General features: G+C 36.6%; 1 protein-coding gene and 1 non-coding gene across 6 annotated transcripts in view; both read left to right on the top strand.

Annotated features, from left to right (window-relative positions):
• Positions 1–23,835, top strand: part of Erbb4 (erb-b2 receptor tyrosine kinase 4) — a 1,072,248-nt gene that overhangs the window by 728,056 nt on the left and 320,357 nt on the right. For all 5 annotated transcript variants that reach the window (XM_063267662.1, XM_039084150.2, XM_039084151.2 and 2 more), the window contains exon 5: positions 19,686–19,751. In XM_063267662.1, coding sequence (XP_063123732.1) covers positions 19,686–19,751 — 66 coding nt within the window. The remainder of the gene's footprint in view (positions 1–19,685; positions 19,752–23,835) is intronic.
• On the top strand, positions 1,815–1,945 carry LOC120094945 (U6atac minor spliceosomal RNA). Its single transcript, XR_005489620.1, has one exon. It is a non-coding gene; the product is annotated as a U6atac minor spliceosomal RNA (small nuclear RNA).

Raw genomic sequence — 23,835 nt, 5'->3', positions numbered from 1 at the left:
CCTTTTCCCTCTCCCTCCTTTCTGCCTCCCAGGTCCATTAATCATATTTTTGTTTATTTTTTTTGAAACAAAGTCTGATAGATCAGGGTAACCAGAAACTTGTGATTCTCCTGCATAGGAAAATGTCTTTATTGATTTTTTAATAATTTTCAAATGTCATACAATGACAAAATATTAAAGAAGTAATATTATCTGAATTGATTAAAAGTAAAATATCTTTTGTGATATTCTACTATTTGGTATTTTATATCTTCACAGAAAGATGCGATGTGTTCTTATACTTGTGAGTATCCATATAATTCTAACTCTGGAAATATTAAGATTACAATAAAATGATAGGTTAAGAAAAACAGTTAAATTTCTTAAACAATATCTACAGTCAGCAGATTAAAGGTGGGAACATGGGAGGTGGTCCTTACTGGGGAAGGTGACACCAATTTTTTGTTTAGTGACAAAATAGTCAAACATGAAAAGAAACACACAAATATATCGATATGTACTCAAGGTAAATTAAAAATATGTGTGTATGTGTTTGTGTACATGTGTGTATGAACACATATGCATCCATGTATGCATATGTGCAAGTGTGTTATAAAATACATATATGCATGCAATAACAATCAATGAAAAGAGAAGCCATGAATTAGAAGAGTAGGGCAGGGTACATGGTAGGGGTTGATTACGAAACAGAAAGGATAACTGTTGTAATTACATTACAATTTCCAAAAAAAAGGAGTTAAATTATTATAAAGCCAAAGACTCATCATGAGTGGGCAAAGAAAACATTTTGATTCAAATTGGCTATTAATAAAGAAAGAGATTTCTCAGGCAACACGGAGTTGATTGTTTTTAAAGAAGCCCAGATTGCAGATAACACCTATTTGGTGTTCTCAAGCAACCGTGTGAATTGGATGTCAGCTATGCGGACTAGTCAGTGTTACCCTTGTGTGTCCTTTCTGGTTTGTTTAGAATGTGGGAAGAGCTGTGTCTGTCCCGCTCTGCAGCTGATCAGCACAGGTTTCATCACTGTGTGCCTGCCCATCTTTAATCAGCCAAAGAGACTGCAGGGAACTCAATTTCACAATGTGCTAGCATTTTCAGGTTTTTTATGTCCCTTCTCTATTAACTCTATTTTTTTCAATATTTCAATAAAACTTTGCTGCAAAGTAAACAGGTTACATAGAATAAGAACATTTTAGAGAAGACATTCAAGTAGCCTCTTTTTAATGACATGCTGAAAGTTATGCACATGCCTTTCCTCTCTTATTTCTGTATTTTTTTTTGCCTGTTCCTTAACCATTTCCTTCCTGGTACTTTCAGCAGACATGGAGGGGAGCCTGCTGACTACCTCAGAACGTAGACAGGGACTGTCGTATCTCCACAAGGACTCGGGTGGAGCTGAAATTGGAGATCAAGCTGCTGAGCCACTAAAGGAGCTTTTGCACCTAAATTGTTGTTAGCAGCTCTCTGCAGCTCTTATTTAATTCTCCTGCCTGGAAAGAGAAAGAAAGAAGAAATTGTGTTCTCTTTAGGGGTGATTCTTTTGCCAATTGAAGGCACGCTTTTTAAGTAGTGAAGAAAAAATGGAGAGGAAATTATGCAGTGACATTTCTCTTAAAGTTCTATTTAAAATACAAGTAAAAGAAATATATAAAAGAAGTATCAGGAATGAATCAAAACACACAAAAGAAAATCCATCTCAAAAGTAGGTCTTCTGATCTGTCACTCTTATTTTCCTACTTCGTCATGCTTTATTAAACGTAGATTTTCATCTAGTATTTTGTTCAAAAACCTTTTCTGTAGAATTAACTTGAGTGCTGTATGAAAGCAGAGAAGGCTAGAGTTCCTCTTAACAAGTATGAAAGGGGCCCTTGGCCTGACAGCACACATATAGTTAAGACATTGCCTTTGTCTTCATGGTATATAGAATTAATTTGAAATTTGTAATATGAAGTAGAATATAGCAGTAAATTAGGCATCTAAATACAAGACAGTGTATACTTTTCAGAGTTAAAAAAATGACTTTATAAGGAAAACCATTTCAATAAACATTAACAATTAACACGTCTACAGTTCTCAATTTCACTAAATCTCACCTAGTTCATTGGAAATATCGCCATTTATTTGTGATAGCATATAAACAGTGTAGACAGACTTCTACAGTCATTGTCAACAGGGACCTGTCTACTTTGGTTCAGTGGGAAATATTAATATTAATTGATACCATTTAGTTCATATCATGTTTATGAAACAGAAAATCAGTTAACCACCACCACAGTCTATAAGCAAATGCACATGGAGTTTTTGGGACAGTGAACGATGTTGTAACAGGGACACATTTCTAATGTTCTTCACATTCACATGTAGCCCCTTTGTTTCTGGCCTGATTTTTGTTTTTTGGAGGGGCTTTTTTTTGTTTGTTTGTTTGTTTTCTCATTCATCACAAACGTCACAGACTTTTGCAAAGGTTGCCAGACAACTTTTTCTAACTTTAGATAATCTATCTCTTAAGTGACTGGATAACTGTCTTTGTTCATTTTCTCACTTTACAGTCTCAACTGATGATTAATTTCTCTGCCTCATAAAGCCCTCTAAATATCAGTTAGCACACAATCACACCGTAAACTAGGTATTATGTTAGATAAAGCTTGTTTTTCTGTGTACATTTTAATGTCATTGGGGCATTCACCTCTTCTTTAAGTAAAGTATGATTCTCTTCTTGGCTGTAGCACTAATTAAATGCTTGGTTATCTTGGTTGAGTATTTGGAACTTGAAGCATGTATCCCTGGGTTGACTCTCACACGTATCTCTTCTTGTTTGACAAAAGTTATTAAGCTTCTCTGGCCTAATCATTGCGATCTGCAGTAGTTTGTTCTTTTCGATGTTTTTATAAAAATTACAATTCCTGGAATCATGCTTTTATATTACAGACTGAAAACAGAAGGCATCTAAACTGTGATTTATTCCTTCACATATTAACTGATGATGATTTTAATATTATCTTTCAAATAATTACAAAGCCAAAGTTTCTATTTGTAAAACAAAAATTCAGGGATTAATTATGGGCAATTTGGTTTACATCTGTTTTTACATGATCTGTAATAGAATACCATAGGTATATAATCAGCTTGAGAAATAATCACTTGTCTTATTTTTCTATAAACAATAACTCAATTTCTGGGTCTATCTAGCATTACAGCACTATGAAATACCACTGAAATAACTTGTTGATGGAATCAGATTTGTAATGTATTATTAATACATTATCCCTGGATTTCATGTGTATGAACTTTTCGTATATGAACTTCAAAGGTGATTTAATAAAAACATTCCCCATGAAGACATTTTAGGTTTATTAGTTATTATAATTATCCCTGGTTCACTTTCTTTTAACCTCCATCAATTTTAAAATCACATTTTCATTCCTCAGGCTTGCAGTAGCCTTTTAGAAATGAAATGTGTTCATTAATTATGGGCTGTTTGTACTTTAACTGTGAAGACTTGAATGTATAGAGTTAATGAGAGTGAGACAGGAACAGATAGAGAGGCAGAGACAGACAGACAGACAGACAGACAGACAGACAGACTGGCAGGCAGGCAGCCACGCACGCATGCACGCACGCACACACACACGACACATGCGACACATAAAACACAGTCTCTTAACAGCTGAGCCTTGGTGGCTGATAGAAAACTTGAAGGAAGTATTATGCAGGGTGTGACATCTGTCCTCAGAAGGGCTTGTTTAATATAGTGCTATGGAACTACCTAATCTGTTCCAATTTGCTACCCATTTTTCTTTGTTATCTGTCTCGGGGATGTCTCATCTCCCCAACCGACTGCTACAGGCTAGCAATCTGTAACAAAAACTCTGTCTCAATCTCAGAGATAATATAAAAGGGAGGCTACAAGATTAATGACCCACGTCATAATTATAGAGCCTCAAACCACAGGCCTTATAAGGCATTTTTGAATTGAAGTCTTTCTGAGTTGAAGAAGTCATGTGGGTGCCGGGCTGTGAAAATATCTCTTAGTAAAAGAGATGCTGGTTTATTCAATTTAGGCATACCACTGTGTTTTTAGCAGGGTTAGAAATGATAGTGAAGAAATGGTTTCTTCTTTTACGGAAGTTAGAATAATTTTGTCCATCTTATTACTCCACGGTAAAGCCAGATCTTATTAATCCAAAGAGGAGCAAGAGCTGTTCTTGGAGCAAGGTGATAACAGAGGCTCTTGACGCACAATATCTCACACCTGTCTCACAGGTACCTTCTCATGTCTATAATGAAGAAGAACCAGTTTACACTGACACTTAAGAACTAACTACTCTTCATGCTAATCATTATAAATATAGACATTCTCAAAATTTTCCCTTATTAACTATCACATTTTTATATCTAACTGATGTCTTATCTCCTTGAATCAAAATGTTGTCTCATGTGTTCCTACATATGTGTGTGCACACTCATGGACACACCTGCATACCTGTGTGTGCATGCACATAAAATTACTGTGGTGTCATAGTACTCATTCATCAATAATCACAAAACTTGTGGGAAGACAATTCTTAGACCAGAGAGCTGAAAGAAGTCAAAACAAATTGGGATCCAAATTTGTTTCCATCAATCAATGGGGAAGAAGAACAAAAGACGACATCCTTATGAGAAAAGAAAGCTAGGGATGGAGATATGGTATGAGAAGGACTTCAAAGAAAGATTCAACAAATGCTGATGCAGGCAGTGCTTGGGATCCCATGTGATGTGCTTGACTGGAATATTGGTTTCAATAACAAGTCTGTCAAATGCAACACTACTAACGTACTAAACATGTGAGAGTTTATAGTCGTTTAGGGATCTCAAACAGTTAACCAGCCACCTAACGAATACAGAGGATCCTTTGGGCCTTGACCACACTATCAATGATATCCAATTCTTTGAAAACACACAAACATTTCCTCCATCGGTGGGTCTCTGTCTCCCTCTTAGAAAGTACACCTTGACATAGCCTCTGGCTCCTTTCCGTTCTTCAGTGTAACCGTTCTGAAGTAAGAACACTGTCGAGTTGCAGGATCTGGAAGATTTCTTTGGGTTCAAGATTTAAGGAAAAGTCTTGCTGAAACTCTGGTCTTCACACTTTTTTCAAGGTGTGGTGAAATCTTGTCCTCACAGGCCAGCTTGGACAAAGCATCTCTTTCCTACTGCTTGTTCTTTATCACACAGCTCATCACTTCCAGCCTGTCCTATGGAGTTTCATCTGCCTTTTTTTTCACTCTATCTCCTTTAATTCTCTTTACTATGTTGTGATAATTTTTACACACAATGTTGGGAACAAGCAGTGATATCAGATATTTAAAATATGGTATTCCAGTCCATTATATCTAACCTATCTGTGACGTAGGTATTACCATCTGTCTTCCATGTCTTTTCGGAAAATAAGCTGTTAGGTAGTTCCTTGCTCAAGATCACAACAATTGTAAATATTATGGGCTAGAGACAGACAAAGCAGTTTCCAATACTTACATCCTCCTCTCTTACCAGCACTTAATTAAAGCTTGTGTCTTTTCTTCTGTCATTTTTTTCTCCTTTATGTCTTACCAGCACTTACTTAAGTGTTCCAGCCATGAAGAATGAATGACACTCAGGAGAATAGGTAATGGTTCTGTACATTGGCTATGTCCTCAATGGTATTTTAAATTCTCTAATTGTGGAAGTGGTAGAATAACACATAGCAGAACCAAAGCAATTGCCAATTAGAAATTTAAAAACAAGCAAAATTCCCCTTAAATTTTAACCACACGCTAGTGTCCAGAAAGCTGATGTGTAATAAAAGAACCGTCTCTGGCATCGCGAAGGTTGTCTTCTAGTTTCTCTCCTTCAAAGATAAAAATCAAAGGATATTATTTATATTGCAATTTGAACAAACCCTAGGAGGTTTGTGCTAAACAGTCTGTAATGTAGAATGTAGTTCATGCTCAATGCATGGTAACATAAGGTGCTGATACTATCAACAATAGATTACTCAGCCTGATGTAAACATCTATGCTTATTTAAAAAAAATCTGTGATATTCAGAGTACAAGAGCAAAGTCACAGTAGGAGAGGTTAATTAACCTATCTGTGAGATAACACAGCCAATGATAGGTGAAAATTGAAATGCGGGCACATCTCATTGCAAGTGGACTCTGTGTTTGATTGTATATCTATGTGTTTACGTGAAAAACTGGTTTAGAACTACATATGTTGGCATTTATATCACTGCCAACCCATGTGACTCTGTTCATTTGGAGTCATTGTTTTATCTACCAAATTCTTGCAAAATCTGAGTGGTTAACCACCATTAGGGATTTGTTACTCTTCTAGGACTGCACGATTTACATATAAGAAAAAGCATATTTCAAATCTTTAATCCACCTCGGTGATTAAAAGGTCAAATATGATAGATGTGTTCAGAGACCTTTGGCACATTGCACGGACCAGCCCATCAGTCTGAGCCAGCCAGGACATCAATTCTTTCATCAGATTTTCTGATCTATGAGCCACTCATCTAGAAATTCATACAACTACTCCAGATCCCATTTAGTCCTTTCAAGGAGTCGATGTTGAAAGACATGCTCAAGTTCTTTGTGACATCCAAAGCATTGCTTTACAAGCTCAAAAGCTTCTGAAAATATGACTATAAATTAGTATTATTTTCTTAACTCTAATTTTAATTAATGATATGTACTGATATCTACATCACTGGAGAAAAATCATAAATTGAAATAGGTAACTGAATTATGCTACATATAATTGAAGACCTCGTCACCCTAACATAAAGACAGTAAACAAAGCCAGTAGGGGATACACATGAAAGGACAATGCCATGAATAAAAGTAGGAGATAGGACCCTGGAGGCATGGAGGACAGGGCTGAGTATTGTAGGATCTTGAACACCCAAGTAAGGGCCATTGCTTTTTTTTATTATTATTTTTGACAAAAGTCACAACACTTCTCTACATTTATTCTTCAAACAAAGGGAAAGAACTACAGATATACATTGGACTGCAAAAATAAAGATCCTTTTTACAAAATGAGAGAATGTTTTGCATTCCAGATGACTGAGAGCTCTACATTTGGTCTAAGAACCCCAACATTTCAAAAAAATGACTAGCCCACTCTGCCACTGGCTGCTGTTCCTAAAAGCATTCAATAAAAGAAATTTTGCCTCCTTAGTCCTGTCTTGGAATAATGCAGACTAAGCAAAAATACTGGAATAGACTAGATCAAAGCTTATTTTCAGGCATCCCATGTATCTTTAGCAAAGGTAAAAAATCCAACAGGTGAGTTTTGTATGTCAGGGTGGGTCAGCTCACTGTCAGTCATCTGAGGATATACTTCTTTTAGCTAAACCACCAACCCAAGAGTTCTTTCTTATTGAATATTTTATTTACATTTCAAATATACTCTTTAGTATGTGCAGATTTAGCTAAAGACATCCAGGAGTAAAAAGACAGTGTTTTCAACAAATGGTGCTGGTTCATCTGGTGGACAAGCATGTAGAAGAATGCAAATCTATCCAAACTTTTCTCTTTATACAAAGCTCAAGTCCAAGTGGATCAAGGACCTCCATATAAAACCATATATATTGAAGCTAATAGAAGAGAAAGTGGGGAAGAGCCTCAAACACACTGGCACAGGGGAAAATTTCCTGAACAGAACACCAAAATCTTATGCTCTAAAATCAAGAATTGACAAATAGGACCTCATAAAATTGAAAAGCTTCTGTAAGGCAAAGAACACTGTCAAGAGGACAAAACAGCAACCAACAGATTGGTAAAAGATCTTTACCAATCCAACATCTGTTAGAGAGCTAGTATCCAATATAAACAAAGAACTCAAGAAGTGAGATTTCAGAGAACCAAATAACCCTATTAAAAATTGGGTTCAGAGCTAAACAAAGAATTCTACACTGAGGAATATTGCCAGGAAGCACCTAAAGAAATGTTCAACATCCTTAATCATCAAGGCAATGCAAATCAAACAACCCTGAGATTCCACCTCACACCTGACAGAATGGCTAAAATCAAAAACTCAGGTGACAGCAAATGCTGGTGAGGATGTGGAGAAAGAGGAAGACTCCTACATTGTTGGGGGAATTTCAATCTGGTACAACCATTCTGGAAATCAGTCTGGAGGTTTCTCCGAAAACTGGACATTACACTATACCTCTCCTGGGCATATACCAGAAAGACACCCCAAAATATAACAAAGACACGTGCTCTACTACGTTCATAGCAGCCTTATTTATAATAGCCAGAAGTTGGAAATAACCCAGATGTCCTTCAACAGAGGAATGGATACAAGGCCATTGCTTTTGTTTTGAGATGTAGAAGGCAAGCTGATGTTTCATGGTCTGACAGAGATTTCGATGTCTATACTGATTACAGATCATAAGTAGGTCAAGGTATAAGTTAGGCCAAAATTAAATTTCTATCTTAATCCAAGTATTAGATTTTTGGAAAGCAGCATTATGGTAATTTACTAATTTACTCTGTCCTGACTTCCATATGTACCTCAAATTCCCATCATTGCCTTTCTTTTCCAGATTGATTCTATTTGCAGGCACACATAAGAGAAATTCAAAGTTGCAAGGGCTTAGCACTTTCAAAATTGTGCCACATTGACTTGCAAGTTAGCTCTTCCAATAGAACCACCCCTCCCTGATATAATTCTAAAGAGAATGATGTACTGTGGTAGCCATTGACTAGAAGTCAAGTATTGAGTCGCTGCATAAGGAATGTGTAGAACTGAAGACTAAATTTGATGAGTTTTCTACTTCTGTTCAAAATGTATCTACATCATTTAAGAATAAACGATATTCTAAATCATTGACTAATAATATAAATGTTTCTAGTATTTTTAAAATATCTAGTTTAACAACCAACCTTGACATTACATAGCCCCTCTTCAGTGATGTTATTACTTAAAATATCTCAGTTGAATAACTCATTATTTAGTTGACTATGGCATGAAATAAACTCAGAATGTTCGTTTTCAAAATTCTTGAATATATTCTTAAATTCAAAATTCTTAAATATATATATATATATATATATATATATATATATTAATTCTTCACTGCCAAAGATCAGGGAGGGGACCTTCATAAAAGCCAGTTCAAAAAAAAAACTGTAAGAGCCACAGATCAGTGAGGTCCAGGGTTCATCTGTAACTTCTGTATATTCCAAAACCATGAACTTATGAACCCAGAACAATTGTGGTTATTTTTGGGAACATGGAGGAGAAGTAACTCATAAGACTCACCCCTTCCTGGTGAGCTCTTGACTAACAGTTGACTGCTTTTAATGGAGGGAGAATGAGTTTTCTGTAAGGTTGTGATTGCTGATCAGGCAATCAAGTTCAGAGTGGGTTCCTGTACGGACTGGTTTTGTGTGTCAACTTGACACAAGCTGGAGTTATCACAGACAAGGGAGCCTCAGTGAGGAAATGTCTTCATCAGATTCTGCTGTAAGGCATTTTCTCAATTAATGATCAAGTAGGGAGGGCCCTTTGTAGGTGGTGCCATACCTGGGCTTGTTGGTAGTCTTGGGTTCTATAAGGAAGCAAGCTGAGCAGGCCAGGTGAAGCAAGCCAGTAAGTAAAATCCCTCCATGGCCTCTGCATCAGCTCTTACTTCCTGAGCTGCTTGAGTTCCAGTCCCGACTTCCTTTGGTAATGAACAGCAATGAGGAAGTATAAGCTGAAAAAACCCTTTCCTCTGCAACTTGCTTCTTAGTCACGATGTTTGTGCAGGAATACCTTCCTATACCTGTGAGTATATGGGAGGCAATAGGAAATTTTTTTAAAGATTTATTTATTTATTTATTTCATGTATGTGTGTACACTGTCGCTGTCTTCAGACACACCAGAAGAGGGCATCGGATCCCATTACAGATGGTTGTGAGCCACCATGTGGTTGCTGGGATTTGAACTCAGGACCTCTGGAAGAGCAGTCAGTGCTCTTAACCACTGAGCCATCTCTCCAGCCCCCTAGGAAATTCTTAAATGATTGATAAAATACAATAAGATGAGACAAAAATTGAAAGAAAAACTGCAATTAATTTCCATAACACATAATGTTGGAATAAATAATCAATAGATGTTTAAAAAGAAGTTCTTATATGAAGGGGTAGATCATACTCAAATCATAAAATGGAGCAACTCCAAAGAACAGAAACGTCATTAATTCCTGAAAGTGTGTCATTTTCTGGAATCCCATTGTGATTTTTACTACTCATCAGGAGCTCCTGCTTATTTAAATTTGAGAATATGCATAAATTTTACTGCTATAGGGGTAAAGAAAAATACAGAAATATTCTATAAATCAGAAAGACATCACAGGAAAATAAGACAGATTGATTTTTATTTTACCATCAGTAAAGCAGAAGGAATAGAAGTCCAGCATCTGACCACATTTAAAACAAGAGTATAACCAAAAGTGTGGCCAAGATCCTAACCAAGCATGGCGATACATGCCCAGTCACAAACATATATGCTGCTCTCTGTTCCTGTGGACCCAGCAGTACGTGAGTCTCTAGCATTGCTTTCTGAAAACATGGTTTTTAGTGCCTTGTGCCACAGCGAAATAAATATCTCACACAGACTGCTAAGGCTAAGCCCTGACATTATGAAACCCTAATAAAGAAAACCTTTTGTTAGCAAACTCTATCATTTCAATATCTCCAAGACTTAATCCAAATCCACGAAACCTTGGCTAAGTCAAGTCCAGGTGATTAGATGGCAGATATGAACATGATAGAAAGCCGCACCACAGCTCTAATCCTCATGTAAAATAACCCGATATCCCAACGTTATTACCCACAGAAGCAGGGTTCATCCAGAATGCTAAAAATGAATTAGGTCAGTCCGTGAGTATGAACATCTCATCTCTTACACTTCAGCACTGGAAAAACTAGGCATTGGAATCAAACTGAGGAATCCTATTCTCTGTATTTCCAAATCCTCCATGTTGTATAGATTTTATTAATAACAGATACTGAAGCTATAAAAGCCATGGACTTTTTCCCTGCTGGTTTTTAGGATATTGAAATCTTCTGTAAGGTGGGGCATTGACTTGTTCATCCTTCCTACACCAATAATAGAGACTGGTTCAACATAGACTTTCAATGAAATTTCTTCTTTTATGTTTTGAATTATATAGTTTTTCCTTAGTTCTATTCACATAAAAGTCTTTTTAAGAGGTCAAGTCTCTCAGTTTTCTAAAGGACTATGTAACAGTCTGAGGATGTGCCTGCATTGCCTCTAGCTAGTGGCAGTTTGAGGACATAATCCTTTATGCCTGCCAGTGGCTTCATATTTTGTGACTCTTCAGCTGTCTAGCCATATTACTCGCAGAGAACATTATGGGGTAGATATTGAATCCCATCTCTGCTGCCAGGCATTCACACAACAGGAAAAACTCGTAGCATGAATTTATGACTCTTAAAGCATAAAAGATGTTCAAGGACGCTAGTCCCCTAAAAGAACATGTGAAAGCCACATTTCTAATAGCATCTGCTGGGCCAGCATAAAAGATGAAAGTCCTTAGTCACTTTTGCTGTCTTCCATGATAAATCATAGATCATAAAAGCAGATGGATTATGTACGAATTAAAATAATACTGGAATACTGGTATGGGATAATTTAGATAGATAGATAGATAGATAGATAGATAGATAGATAAGAAATAAAATTATTTATTTTGAATATTTTATTATTTCATATCTTTGAATGGAATGACATATGTTTGAATGGAATGACAGAAGATATTAATTTAAGTTGTTGCTATAATTAAGCCATTATAAAAACATCAAATATGTGTGCTTGTGTGTGTGTGTGTGTGTGAGAGAGAGAGAGAGAGAGAGAGAGAGAGAGAGAGAGAGAGAGATTGTGTATGTGTGTAGACGTATATAAGAATGGCCTATGTCTTATACACCTTTAAGGAATTTTTATTCTTCCATATTCATAGATTGCTCAGCAGACAATCTAGTTCTTGCAGCAGATGGTAAGAAATACAAAGACCCACAGACAGATGATATGAAGAGAGTAAAATATTAGTCTTAAATTCAATTTCTCCATCAGTTACACCATTCATAGCTCAGGGATTATGTGAAAGAGGAGGCAGAAAGAGTATAAGAATCAAAGGAGATGGAGGACTTCAAAAAGCAAGGACCTATAAATCAATAGTATTGATTTGCACTTCAATGTTTTTATAGGATTCCCAAGTTTGAGAACAAGTGGGTTTCCATTTCATTTGCCTTCTCTTGGGCTCTTCTCTTTCTCCTTATTTTTCTGGCCAACTCTGATGTATCAGTTTTTGTTTTATCTAATATATATTTTTCTATTGTCCCTCATGACCCACTTTGTTTTCTAATAAGAGACAGATGCAGGCGAATCTGGGTTGTTAGGGAAGTAGAAGGACTTGGGATGAGTAAAGGGAGGAGAAACTATCATCAGATAGATACATTATGTGAGAAAAAAACCTATTTTCAATAAGGGAAATAAATAAAACTGTTTGCTTCATCAAAAAGGGACATTATTAAACTAAAGAGTGGAGAACCACCATGTTTGCTTGAGACGGATATGGATAAATTTTGACGGTGGTACCAAATTCATGATATAATTTTCCTCTTCATTCAGTCTAGGATCTGACATTTATTTTTTTCTCTTTAAAGAACTCATTTAAAAACCATACTTCTTGTAGTAGTTTATAAAACTAAATCACAATAAAATAGCAGGAATAAATACAATTTTTGTTTATTTCACCAGAATTCAGGACTGTTGAAAATTCTTTTACCTAGAAATAGAAAAAGTCTGTTTCAAGTAAGATGCTGGACTCATGTGATTCTTTGAGAGAAAAGCAGGGGTCACTTGGAGGCTTTTCCTCTCCTCTCACCAAGACTCCTGGTGATCTGTCTCATTATAGAGAATGTAAGGAATGATCAGCATGTCAGACATATAGCATTTTGCCATTTCACCAGACATTGCATGACCTTCTCAATGTGGGTCATCTTTGAAGCTCTGAAATCATTGTGAGTGGAACTGTTAAAAAAAATTGATTAGCATTAGTGTCCTGTCTGCAAGATATGATAGTGCATTGGTGAAACAAAACTTGTATTCGTAGCCAATCAAAATCTGGTTGGTCTTAAGGCCCACTCCACAAGTGGGAAACAATTCCCCACACTGCTTGGGTGATCAAGAATTGATAGCTAGTTTAACCTGACATTACAGTTCTACTAATGTAGCAAATGCTTCCTAATAACATTTTGCTGAACAGATCAGTTCCTTCCTCAGCTATCATCAGAGAAGCTTGCTTCTGTAACATAAGTGGGAACAAATACAGAGACCCACAGACAGACAGTGAGAAACCTCGGAGGACTCAGTCCTAAACTCCGTCAAATTTCCCTCTTCAAACTAAGAAAACTCTGAGAAAAAGAAGGCAGTAAGATCCTGAGGAGATAGAGGACACCAAGAAAACAAGGTCCTCTAAACCAACAGGACTGACAGGCATCTAATCTCACAGAGACCGGGGCACAGTACATAGGAACTGAGAAGGTCTTTGGCAGTCAGCATCCTAGAGCTGTAAGGAGAAATGGACAAAAGGCCTTATTCCAAACTGAGGAGTTATCTACAATTGATAACCACTGCAAATGAAAATTTAGTGTTCTTGAAGGGAGTCTCACTTGGGAAACAACTACTCTTAAGGGTAAACCGCATGCCCATCAGTATATTGTCAACAGAACATTAACTTAACAGCATTTTTGGAGGATTCTTATCAGGAGTTGTGTCAAGGTTTTGTTTTTACTGTTGAAATTTATGTTAGTTTTCATTTTATTTTATCTTTATATTTTTCTTCCTTTTGCTCTTCCAGACTTCTCTCTGTGTGTGTATCTCTGTCTGTCTGTCTCTGTCTCTGTCTCTATCTCTGTTTCTGTCTCTGTCTCTGTCTTTCTATCTCTCTTTGTCTGTCTCTCTATGCATATATATGTATATATATGCATATATATATATACGGGTATTATGGGTGTGTGTCCCCTATATGTGTGTGTGTGTGTATATAATGTTTCAATAATATAGCAAATATATGTTATAAGATATAATATCTAATATATTTATATATTATAACATGTAATATGTAAAGTACACTATGCACTATCCAGTTTATGATATGTAATATGTAGTTTATGTATAATTTGTAATGTATAATGTATAATATATATATACATATATATTATAGATTATAACTTAATGTTTTCAGGGATTTCAGATTGTCAACAAGTGGGACTCTGCCTCTATATCTGTTGCATTTGTTTGACTTAGGAACTTTTTCCTCTTCTTTTTCTTCATTTTATTCTATTCTTATGCATTAGTTTTTATCTGTATTACATTTTATCATATTTCTATATTATTTCTTAAAAGCCTGTTTTCTGGTGAGAGATCAAAAGAAGATTTGGATGAGAGGTGGTGTGGAGAGGAACTGAGAGGATTAGAGGGAAGCCAAGCAGTAATTAATATATTTTATGTGAGAACAAAATCGATCCTTAATAAAAACGAAACGTTTGAAAAAAGTTCATATTAAAATGACACTGTCTCTACTTATGATGTAACTATTAGGAAGAACAGTACAAGCATATGCCATAAATAATTAAAGTGTATTGAATTATTCTTTGACTCATACACAGAGAAACCTCTGAATCCAGGGAATCAAAGCTTTCCATTTCAAAACATGCCTAAGTTTATTTTAACGTTCATGAAATTGATAGTTCTATCTGTTTTCATTCAATATTTTACCTTTGATACTTTCTCTAGTAACTAATATATAAGAAAGTAACATTCATATGCGATTGTTAGAAATAGAGGAAAGGAGTGGAGCTGGCCAGGAGGTTTGCTGGTTAATTCTTGCCAGCTGAACTCATTGTTACTATAGAAACCCTGTACCACATTATACCTTTGATGGTTTTATGTAATAGAAATGGTGGGACTAAAAGCAATTAGGATGTTTTGTTCTCATTTAGGTTTTTGTTTTGTGCTGTTGTTATTGTTGCGTTTTGAGACAAGGCTTTACACAGCCCAGACTTGTGTTCAGAATCTACTACCTCTACTTCTACTGGAAATACTGGAAATGTGCGCCACCGCATGAGGCTTTCACACGTACTCAAAAACATTTAGCTATACATACCTATATACATACCTACATACGGTCCAGTTACCTACAAGGATCAGATCAGGTAGAGGAAAAGACAGCAAATGGTTACTTCCAAAAGAAGACTTTGCAGCAACTTGGTCACAGATGGCGACACTGACTGTATTGCAAGTAACGTAGAGAAAATAATGTTGGTCTTTCCTCTAAACGTGTGGTGTGTTCTCTGGACAGATAGAGGACAAGCTCCTCTATGACAGGAAATCCAGGTAGGACAGGCTGACCCTCGGTAAAAGCAGACACCAAGGAAGTAAACCTCCCCAGTGCAGTAGAAAGGGACATACCCAGCCCAGGCAGCCTTAACTGTGGGAACCAGCAGCTCACATTTGCAAAGGGCACGGAGGATGCCAAAAGTGGGCAGTCCTAGAGAAGCTGCCGGTGGCAGCATCCTTTCAGCAGTTAGAGAGGATTAGACAAATACCGATGAAAATGAAGACAACTGAAATTTCACAATGAGGATGTAAACAGGATGAAATTATTTACATCTCTTTGGGTGTGTACTATATAACATGTTTCAAGGTAGTTGAGCTCTGTCCTGATTATGTGATTAAAAATTACAGACATCATTTTCAGTGACATTTCACTTGTAAAAGTTTAAATGTATTTTGAATATATACACAATATCCATATTTTTTCGTGTAACATACTGACTCTGGAATCAAATCTCAGCTTAGTACCTGAGAATTTAAACAAAATTTTCAACTCCACCAAAAATGAATAGAATATTGAAGTAACAGTTACTGATTATATTTGGCATTTTCTATTTTCCTTTGATTTTTTTTTATATTTTAATGAGTAACATTCTAGCTGTGAAGAGTAAAGTTAAACATTTTATTATTCCAAACACAATTAAAGAAGTCATAGATTAAATGGGAGATTATTCTCTACTCTAGATATCTTCAATTAACAGTGGATTTTCAATCCACTTGATGGATCGATCTAAAAGTTCTTAGTGAATCCATTAAAAAGCTTTATCTACTTTCTTAGAAAAAGTTTGTCCTCAAAAAAGTTCTCACTGCTTTTTATTCAGAATCACAGTGTTCTCTAATTCCCGCTGCTCTAAATAAGATTTATTTAGGTTTATTAATTTGATACAAAGGAACTTCAGTAAGTTTTTAATAATAATTATCATTATCACTGATTAAAATGATATTGTTTGGTCCAGATGGAATTCTTTTCCTGGCATCAAGAATGAGTTTGAATTGTGCGGATGTAATATGTTTAGATCCAAACAGGCAGATGGCAGAATGACAGGCCACAACACACTCATGATGTCAGTACTTCATCTCACCAACACTCGCCTTAAATAAACTGTGTTGCCAAAAGAATCCTCATACTGTTCAGAAGATAGCTAGACCTGAGAGCTTAATGAGTACGTGAGGTTGGACGTGGTTCTTTTCACTTCCAAAAATAGCCTCTCACATAGTCGAAGTTTCAGGCAAAGGAAGTGTGTCAGTCCTGTCTAGTTTAGCAATGAGAGCTGCTGATCTTTGTAGACTATCTTGGGTAATTTCATTAGACAGGGGAAACTGCTAAGTAGTAAGAATAGAAGGATAACCAAAGTGCAGATGTTTCACTCCTTCTTAAAAGGGGGAACAAAAATATTCATAGGAGGGGGTATGGAGGCAAAATTTGGAGCAGAGACTGAAGGAACAGCCATTCAGAGCCTGCCCCACATGTTGCCCATATATATACAGCCACCAAAACTAGATAAGATTGATGAAGCTAAGAACTACATGCTGACAGGAAACGGATATAGATGTCTTCTGAGAGACACAGCCAGAGCATGTCAAACACAGAGGTGAATGCTAGCAGCAAACCACTGACCTGAGAATGGGAACCCCGTTGGAGGAATTAGAGAAAGGATTAAAAGACCTGAAGGGGCTTAAGAACAACAATACCAACCAACCAGAGCTCCCAGGGACTAAACCACTACCCAAAGACTATATGGACTGATCTATGGCTCCAACTGCATATGTAGCAGAGGATGACCTTGTTGGGCACCAATGGAAGGAGAAGTCCTTGGTCCTGCCAAGGTTGCACCCCCAGTGTAGGGAAATGTTGTGGGGACAGGAAGGGGGAGTGGAAGGTGAAGGGGGACACTTTTAGAAAAAGGGGAGGGGATGGGATAGAGGTCTTATGGACAGAAACCAGGAAAAGTAATAACATTTGAAATGTAAATAAAAATATGTCCAATAAAAGAAAAAATACACATAAAACAGAATATGAACTATGAGAAAGGGGACTAGCAGAAAGGGGAGATAGGGACAAAAGAAGGATATGGAGCAATTTTTAAACAAAATACATATAGGTTTTTTTAAACAAAATACATACATGTCCATACATGTATGAAAATGTCATAATCCACTGTTTTAACCATCAATATGCTCCTAATAAAGAAGACACCAGCCTCTTTTATGTCGATGTCTTAAGAACTTTAATTCACACAGCTTTCAATATTCTTCCATCCTCACCAAACATTTCATTTGTTTGTTCTTTTCTTTTATCTTATAACTTCTGTCTTCTTTTTTAAATTTTTTTTTATATTAGATGTACTTCTTTACTTACATTTCAAAGCTTATTCCCCTTTCTGGGTTCCTGTCCATAAGCCTCCATTCCCTCCCCTCCCCCTCTCCCATGAGTATTCCCCCTATACTTTCCCCTTATTGTCACCCCCCCATATTCCCCTGCACTGGGGGCCAACCTTGGCAGAACCAAGGGCTTCCCCTTCCACTGGTGCCCCAACAAGGCTATTCTCTGCTACATATGTAGTTGGAGCTCTGGGTCAGTCATGTATAATCTTTCAGTAGTGTTTAGTCACTAGAAGCTCTGGTTGGTTGACATTGTTGTTTTTATGGGGTTGCAAGCTCCTTCAACTCTTTCAATACTTCCTCTAATTCCCCCCAAGGGGGTCCTACTCTCAGTTTGGTGGTTTGCTGCTAGCATTTACCTCTGTATTAAACATGCTCTGGATGTATCTCTCAGGAGAGATCTATATCCGGTCCCTTTCTGCATGCATTTTCTAGCTTCATCAATCTTATCTAGTTTTGGTGACTGTATATATATGGGCCACATGTGGGTCAGGCTGTGACTGGCCATTCCTTGAGTCGCTACTCTAAACTTTGCTTCCATATCCCCTCCTATGGATATTTTCCCCCCTTTTAAGAAGGAGTGGGAGCATTCACATTTTGGTCATCCTTCTTCTTGAGCTTCCTGTGGTCTGTGGATGGAGACACACCAATGAGAGAATAGGACCTTAATTTATTTTCTGTTACTTCAATAAATGGAATAAGGGAGAAAGGGTTTATTCCTACTCACAGTATAAGGATGTAGTTTATCATGGCAGGTGTCCTGGTTAATTTTTGCTAACTTGAGAAAAGCCAGAGTCATCTGAGAAGAAGGAATTGAAATTGAGAAAATGCTTCAACTAAACTGGCCTATGGATGAGTTTGTGGGGCATTTTCTTGATTAATGATTGACATAAGAGGGCTCAGATGACTATGGGTCATGCCCACATAAAAACGTAGGCTTAGCGGCCACATGGAGCAAATCAGGAAGCAGAGTTTCTGTTGCCATTCTTGTTTACAGGTTTCTGCTTGAATTAAAGTCTGCTTCTCTCAGTGATGAACTCTTACCTGGAAGTGTAAACTGAAATAAACTCCCCTCCCTGCTGGAAAAGAAAAACGTTAGTCTTTAATAGCTTTTCATGGATACTTAAATCTAAAAAGAAGTCAGTGATGCACTGAAGTATGGAGTGAAATTCAGAAATAAGTTTCAAGGGAAGTCCTTTCACGTGGTTTCCTCAGTTAATGTGTTTATTTTATGTTTTCCTGGGAATCTCTATGTGGAACAGCTATGCCCACTGAGGCAAACAAATATGTAGATGAAACTCTTACCTTAGGTCTTATAGGATCCCATCTGAAAAGTCAGATAACAACATTTAGACCCATATAGTTAACAGCTCACATTAAGCTTCCTAAAACTTAGCATTTTTTATCTCCTTGATTTTACCTCTTATTTTGATATTTTATGATGTCCTTGAGTCATAGACCTCAGCTTCTTCCTTCAAACTATTATCCTTTAATTTTTAATATTTTTTGTGAGCTTTGGAAGTTATAATAAGTAGAATGGATCAAAGAACCAGCAATACCCAATAATCAAAGTAAAAGCATGTAACTCTTTACTTGTTTAAAAAGATGACATCTTGATTTATTTCCTTTTCACATAAAATGTAAGACCATTTCACATATCAGGACCCGGTGTTTCAGTTTCTGATTCAAAGAGCATTCAGGCTTTGGAACATAGGTGGACATTTTTGGGAGGTTATATCTCAAATCCAGCATGACATAAAAGCCTCGTCCTGTACAAGAGTGTTTCGTTAAGAAGGGACAAGAGTGGAAAGCTATAGTGAACCTGACCTTTCAAACCCTCTTTCTCCTTCTGTGCAGGCGGAAGATGCCATAAGTCTTGCACTGGTCGATGCTGGGGACCCACAGAAAATCACTGCCAGACCTGTAAGTATGCAATAGGAAAAAGTAGAAGGTGTGAAACTGTCAATGGTGTCTGACGGAATCTTCTCACAATTCTCATTACCTGCAATGTGAAATGAGCTTAATTTGTTTCCATCCGAATAAGCTATTAGTGCATTGTTTTCAAATGAAACAGTGCATAATTGCTTCTTGATGTCTCTGTGGTTTCTCAGCCGATGACCACCACAGCACATTTGTCATGGCATCATCTCTGATTTTGAATTCTGGGTTTCAGTAAGACTAGGAGATTCAAATACATAAAAATTTATATTAAATCAATTTTGAGTAAACTGTCGTTGAAATAAATTTCCCAAGTACTTGAATTGTTGGTCATGGATAACAAAAAAGAAAACTAGAAGAATCCTGTGCCTGTTTATTCTAGGACCCAAATGTGGCACATATATGTAGACTACATGACTAATGGGTTTTCCATCACTACTTTTAACAACAAGATTTACTTTTAGATTGTGCTCTCTAGTAACATTTAATTTAATTGTGTGTGTGTGTGTGTGTGTGTGTGTGTGTGTGTGTTGGTCTGTGCACGTTAATGTAAACAGTAGTTTCTGGACTCAGTCTTTAACTAATATGTGCATTAAACTGCCATCATTGATAAGGCATTGGAAACAAAGTATGCCATTGCCAAGATCAAGGCTGGGACATGAATCTGTCCTTAGGGTATTTGCTGTATATGCATGAAACCCTGGTTTGATCTCTAAACCTTAACACTTATACAATTATTTTTACCATTCTTAATTTTCTACTCATACTCAAAATATACTGGCATTTAATCAACCTTAGGAATAAATAATTTATTTTGTCTTTGAAAACAAATCTCTATACAAATGTTAAGCTCACCCCCTGCGTGCATTAAAACCAACATTAAAAAAATAAATAAATCAGGGGCTGGGGATTTAGCTCAGTGGTAGAGCGCTTACCTAGGAAGCGCAAGGCCCTGGGTTCGGTCCCCAGCTCCGAAAAAAAAGAACCAAAAAATAAATAAATAAATCACAGGTTGGTGAGATCATGAAATGCATAATTTTAATATTGTAGAATACAAAAGATTTGAACATTTAAAACAGGCAAATATTGAACAATATCATAATTTCAGGTAAAAATTTGAAGAGTTCACATTTATCTCAGTTCATGACATTGTTTTGATAAGAAAACGACAAAAGAAATTATTATAGCTTAAGCCAATTTTTATAAGCCAGCAATAGAGGGAGTACAGAAAGACTACACACTCAAAGGTAAAATATTCTTAAACTTATTATTTAAGTTATGTACTTTAATACTCAAAATTGAATAAATAAAACAGAATAACATAAAATTATCTATTCACCTGTCCTGCTTTTGTTCAGCAGCCATTAGCACTCATTGTACTCTCTTGAAAATAATTTCTATAGATAAATGATACATGACTATATGTCTTACCCAATTTACTCCCAACAGCATATTATATTAGGTATGTGTTCATTAGCTTTCTGTTACCATAAGACATGCCTGTAAAATGATAAACTTACAAGGAAAAAGTTTTAGTTTGGCTTGAAGCTTTGAACATTTTGATTGGGCCTATTGACTATGGGCGCGATGCCAGGTAGCTTTTCATGGCCTGAAGAATATGGAAGAGAATATCTGATGATACATTGAAGAAAAGGTATACACAGAAAGATATCATGATCAAATAACCCTCATGAGGAGTACTCCTCTAATAATAGAACCTGCCTTGGCAGTCCTCATTTCTTATCATGTCAACTATTTTCAAATGGCACTGTGAGTTGTCTTAATACCATGAGTTTTAGAACATATCCAGTACAAACTATGGTATACAACTTGACTTTATGTTTTTACTTGTAAAATATGTTTGACTTATACATTTATTCAAAGGTGGATTTTCTAACAAATGAATACTATGTTAAGTCCTTCATATTTGGATTCTCTATGAATTTATGACTTTCTAATACATGTTTTTTTTAAAAAATAATCTACAGCTTCTTGAATTTAGGGGTTTGAATGTATTGTTTTGAGAATTCCATAGATCAGTTTGGACTTTCTCTGTCCTGTTTTCACTTTCCTCCAACTGCTCCTATGTTCCTGAGAGCTCCTTGAATTCATGGCCTTTGCATGTATTTAGTGTTGCTTGAGGCTAATCACTTGGGAATGGTAATCTATTGAGGACTTATCCTTGGAAAGGGTGACAATCCATCTCTCAGCAGCCATTACTGTAGCAATTTGTCTAGGAGAGGGATCTTGTGAAATTTTCCCCACCCATGATAGTATGTCAAGTTGTGTTGCTGACATTGTGCAAGTCTTGTATAAGCAACCATATTTTTGAGATTTCATGGGTACACTTTTCCTATCATGCACAGAAGATACTACCTCATGGAATACTCCCTGAACTTCTGGCTGTTAGAATTGTTTATTCCCCTCCTCTAGAATATTCTCTGTGTCTTCATTATAGCACTGGTGTTGAAAATGTATCAAGTGAAACTAAAAAACTCACCGTGAATGGTTTGCATTTTTACAGTTGTGGATGTATAAAATGGTCTCTGGTGCAAAAGAAGCATCGTGATATTTGAGAGCTACACTTACATGTTGGTGTAATGATAAGTGTTTAGAAGGCAGGAATTATCCTTAGGAAAATGGCAGTTGCACAGTCTCTTCTATGTCCCTTGATCTTACCAGCCATGATTAAGTAGTTGGCTAGGATTCCGGTACCAGACTTGAATTCCTTCCTAATGATGGTTTATATTCAATTCAACAGATGTTGGTTACACCTAAGATGTAAGTGCCACTACTATACCTTGAGGATTTATTGCCATACTGGTCTGTGTTCTGGTTTGGAGGTTGTCTGCTGTGTCGGCCTGTTCTTTTCTTTCTTGAAGTCTATATAACCTCATTACATACTATGGGGACGTACCTTACATACAATGGAAGCTCAATTCCTTCAAATCTCGTGCCTGAAATTTGTGGTGTCTTCAGTACTAGGGTTTTTATTTTCAAGTTCTGGGAGGCAGCCAAGAGCTACTCAATAGCCTTTATTATTTGGGGAGCCTCTTAAGCACTCTGAGCCAACAGTTCAGAGGGAGATTTTTCATGCATCACATGGAGGATTTTGTTAGGAATTATAGGATTTTTTGGGAAGTATTATCAGCCCAATAGGTATAACTTCATTTAAGCTATACACATAGACAGATGTCAGATAGAGAGACAGACAGACAGGCAGACACACACACACACACACACACACACACACACAAACACACACACACACAGACAATGAGTGCTTCCCTATGTCTTTTTCAAAAATTCTTAGTATTATTTATATTTCCTCCTTTTGTTTCCCTCTATAATTCTCTCTCTTCCTCTGTCTCAATTAAATTCCCTCTTTATTTCCCTACTTTCTTCTTCTACCATATGTACTCATTCTCCTTCTCTGAGAGCTCCTTCAACCTGACCTTTACTGTCCATGCATATATGCATGAATTTCCACAGCATTAGTTCTTACACGTGGCATTTGTAGCATCACAGGCCTGTATACTTGCACACTGACAGAGATCACCAACACAGAATCACATGTTTTGTAACGATTACTGCTGCCAGGGTAAATCTATGGCAATGGACATTTTTCTATTCCGTGACAAAATAGTACATTTGGAAAACTTTTTAGCTTTTTATGAATGATTAATATAGAAAACCAAACCAGTATCTGGTTGTAGATGGCAATGAATTCACTTAATGCAAACAATATTCTATGGCAGGGATTTTTTGAACCAGACTTTAGAATTTTAAACCAGATTCTAAACTAAAACTGTGTCACTATGGGAAATAGTGTTTGGACTCAGTATAAAGGGATTCCAAACCTAGTCATATGGTGCTGGGTTGGTGTTCATCTGATGTCTAAGATTATCAAGAATCAATGCCACACTTTGATGATGCAATGGAGAGACATGGAAATTGACAAAACCTGTACTCATGGTCTTTTCACAACAAATAGCTTCTGAAAACTCAGGACTGCAGACATGGATGACCATACCCTGCCTTTTTAATAAGGGGGTAAGGGTCAAGGCTC

This window comes from Rattus norvegicus, chromosome 9 (assembly GCF_036323735.1).
Source record: "Rattus norvegicus strain BN/NHsdMcwi chromosome 9, GRCr8, whole genome shotgun sequence".
Taxonomy (NCBI): Eukaryota; Metazoa; Chordata; class Mammalia; order Rodentia; family Muridae; genus Rattus; species Rattus norvegicus.
This window is presented reverse-complemented; position numbering and strand designations above follow the sequence as displayed.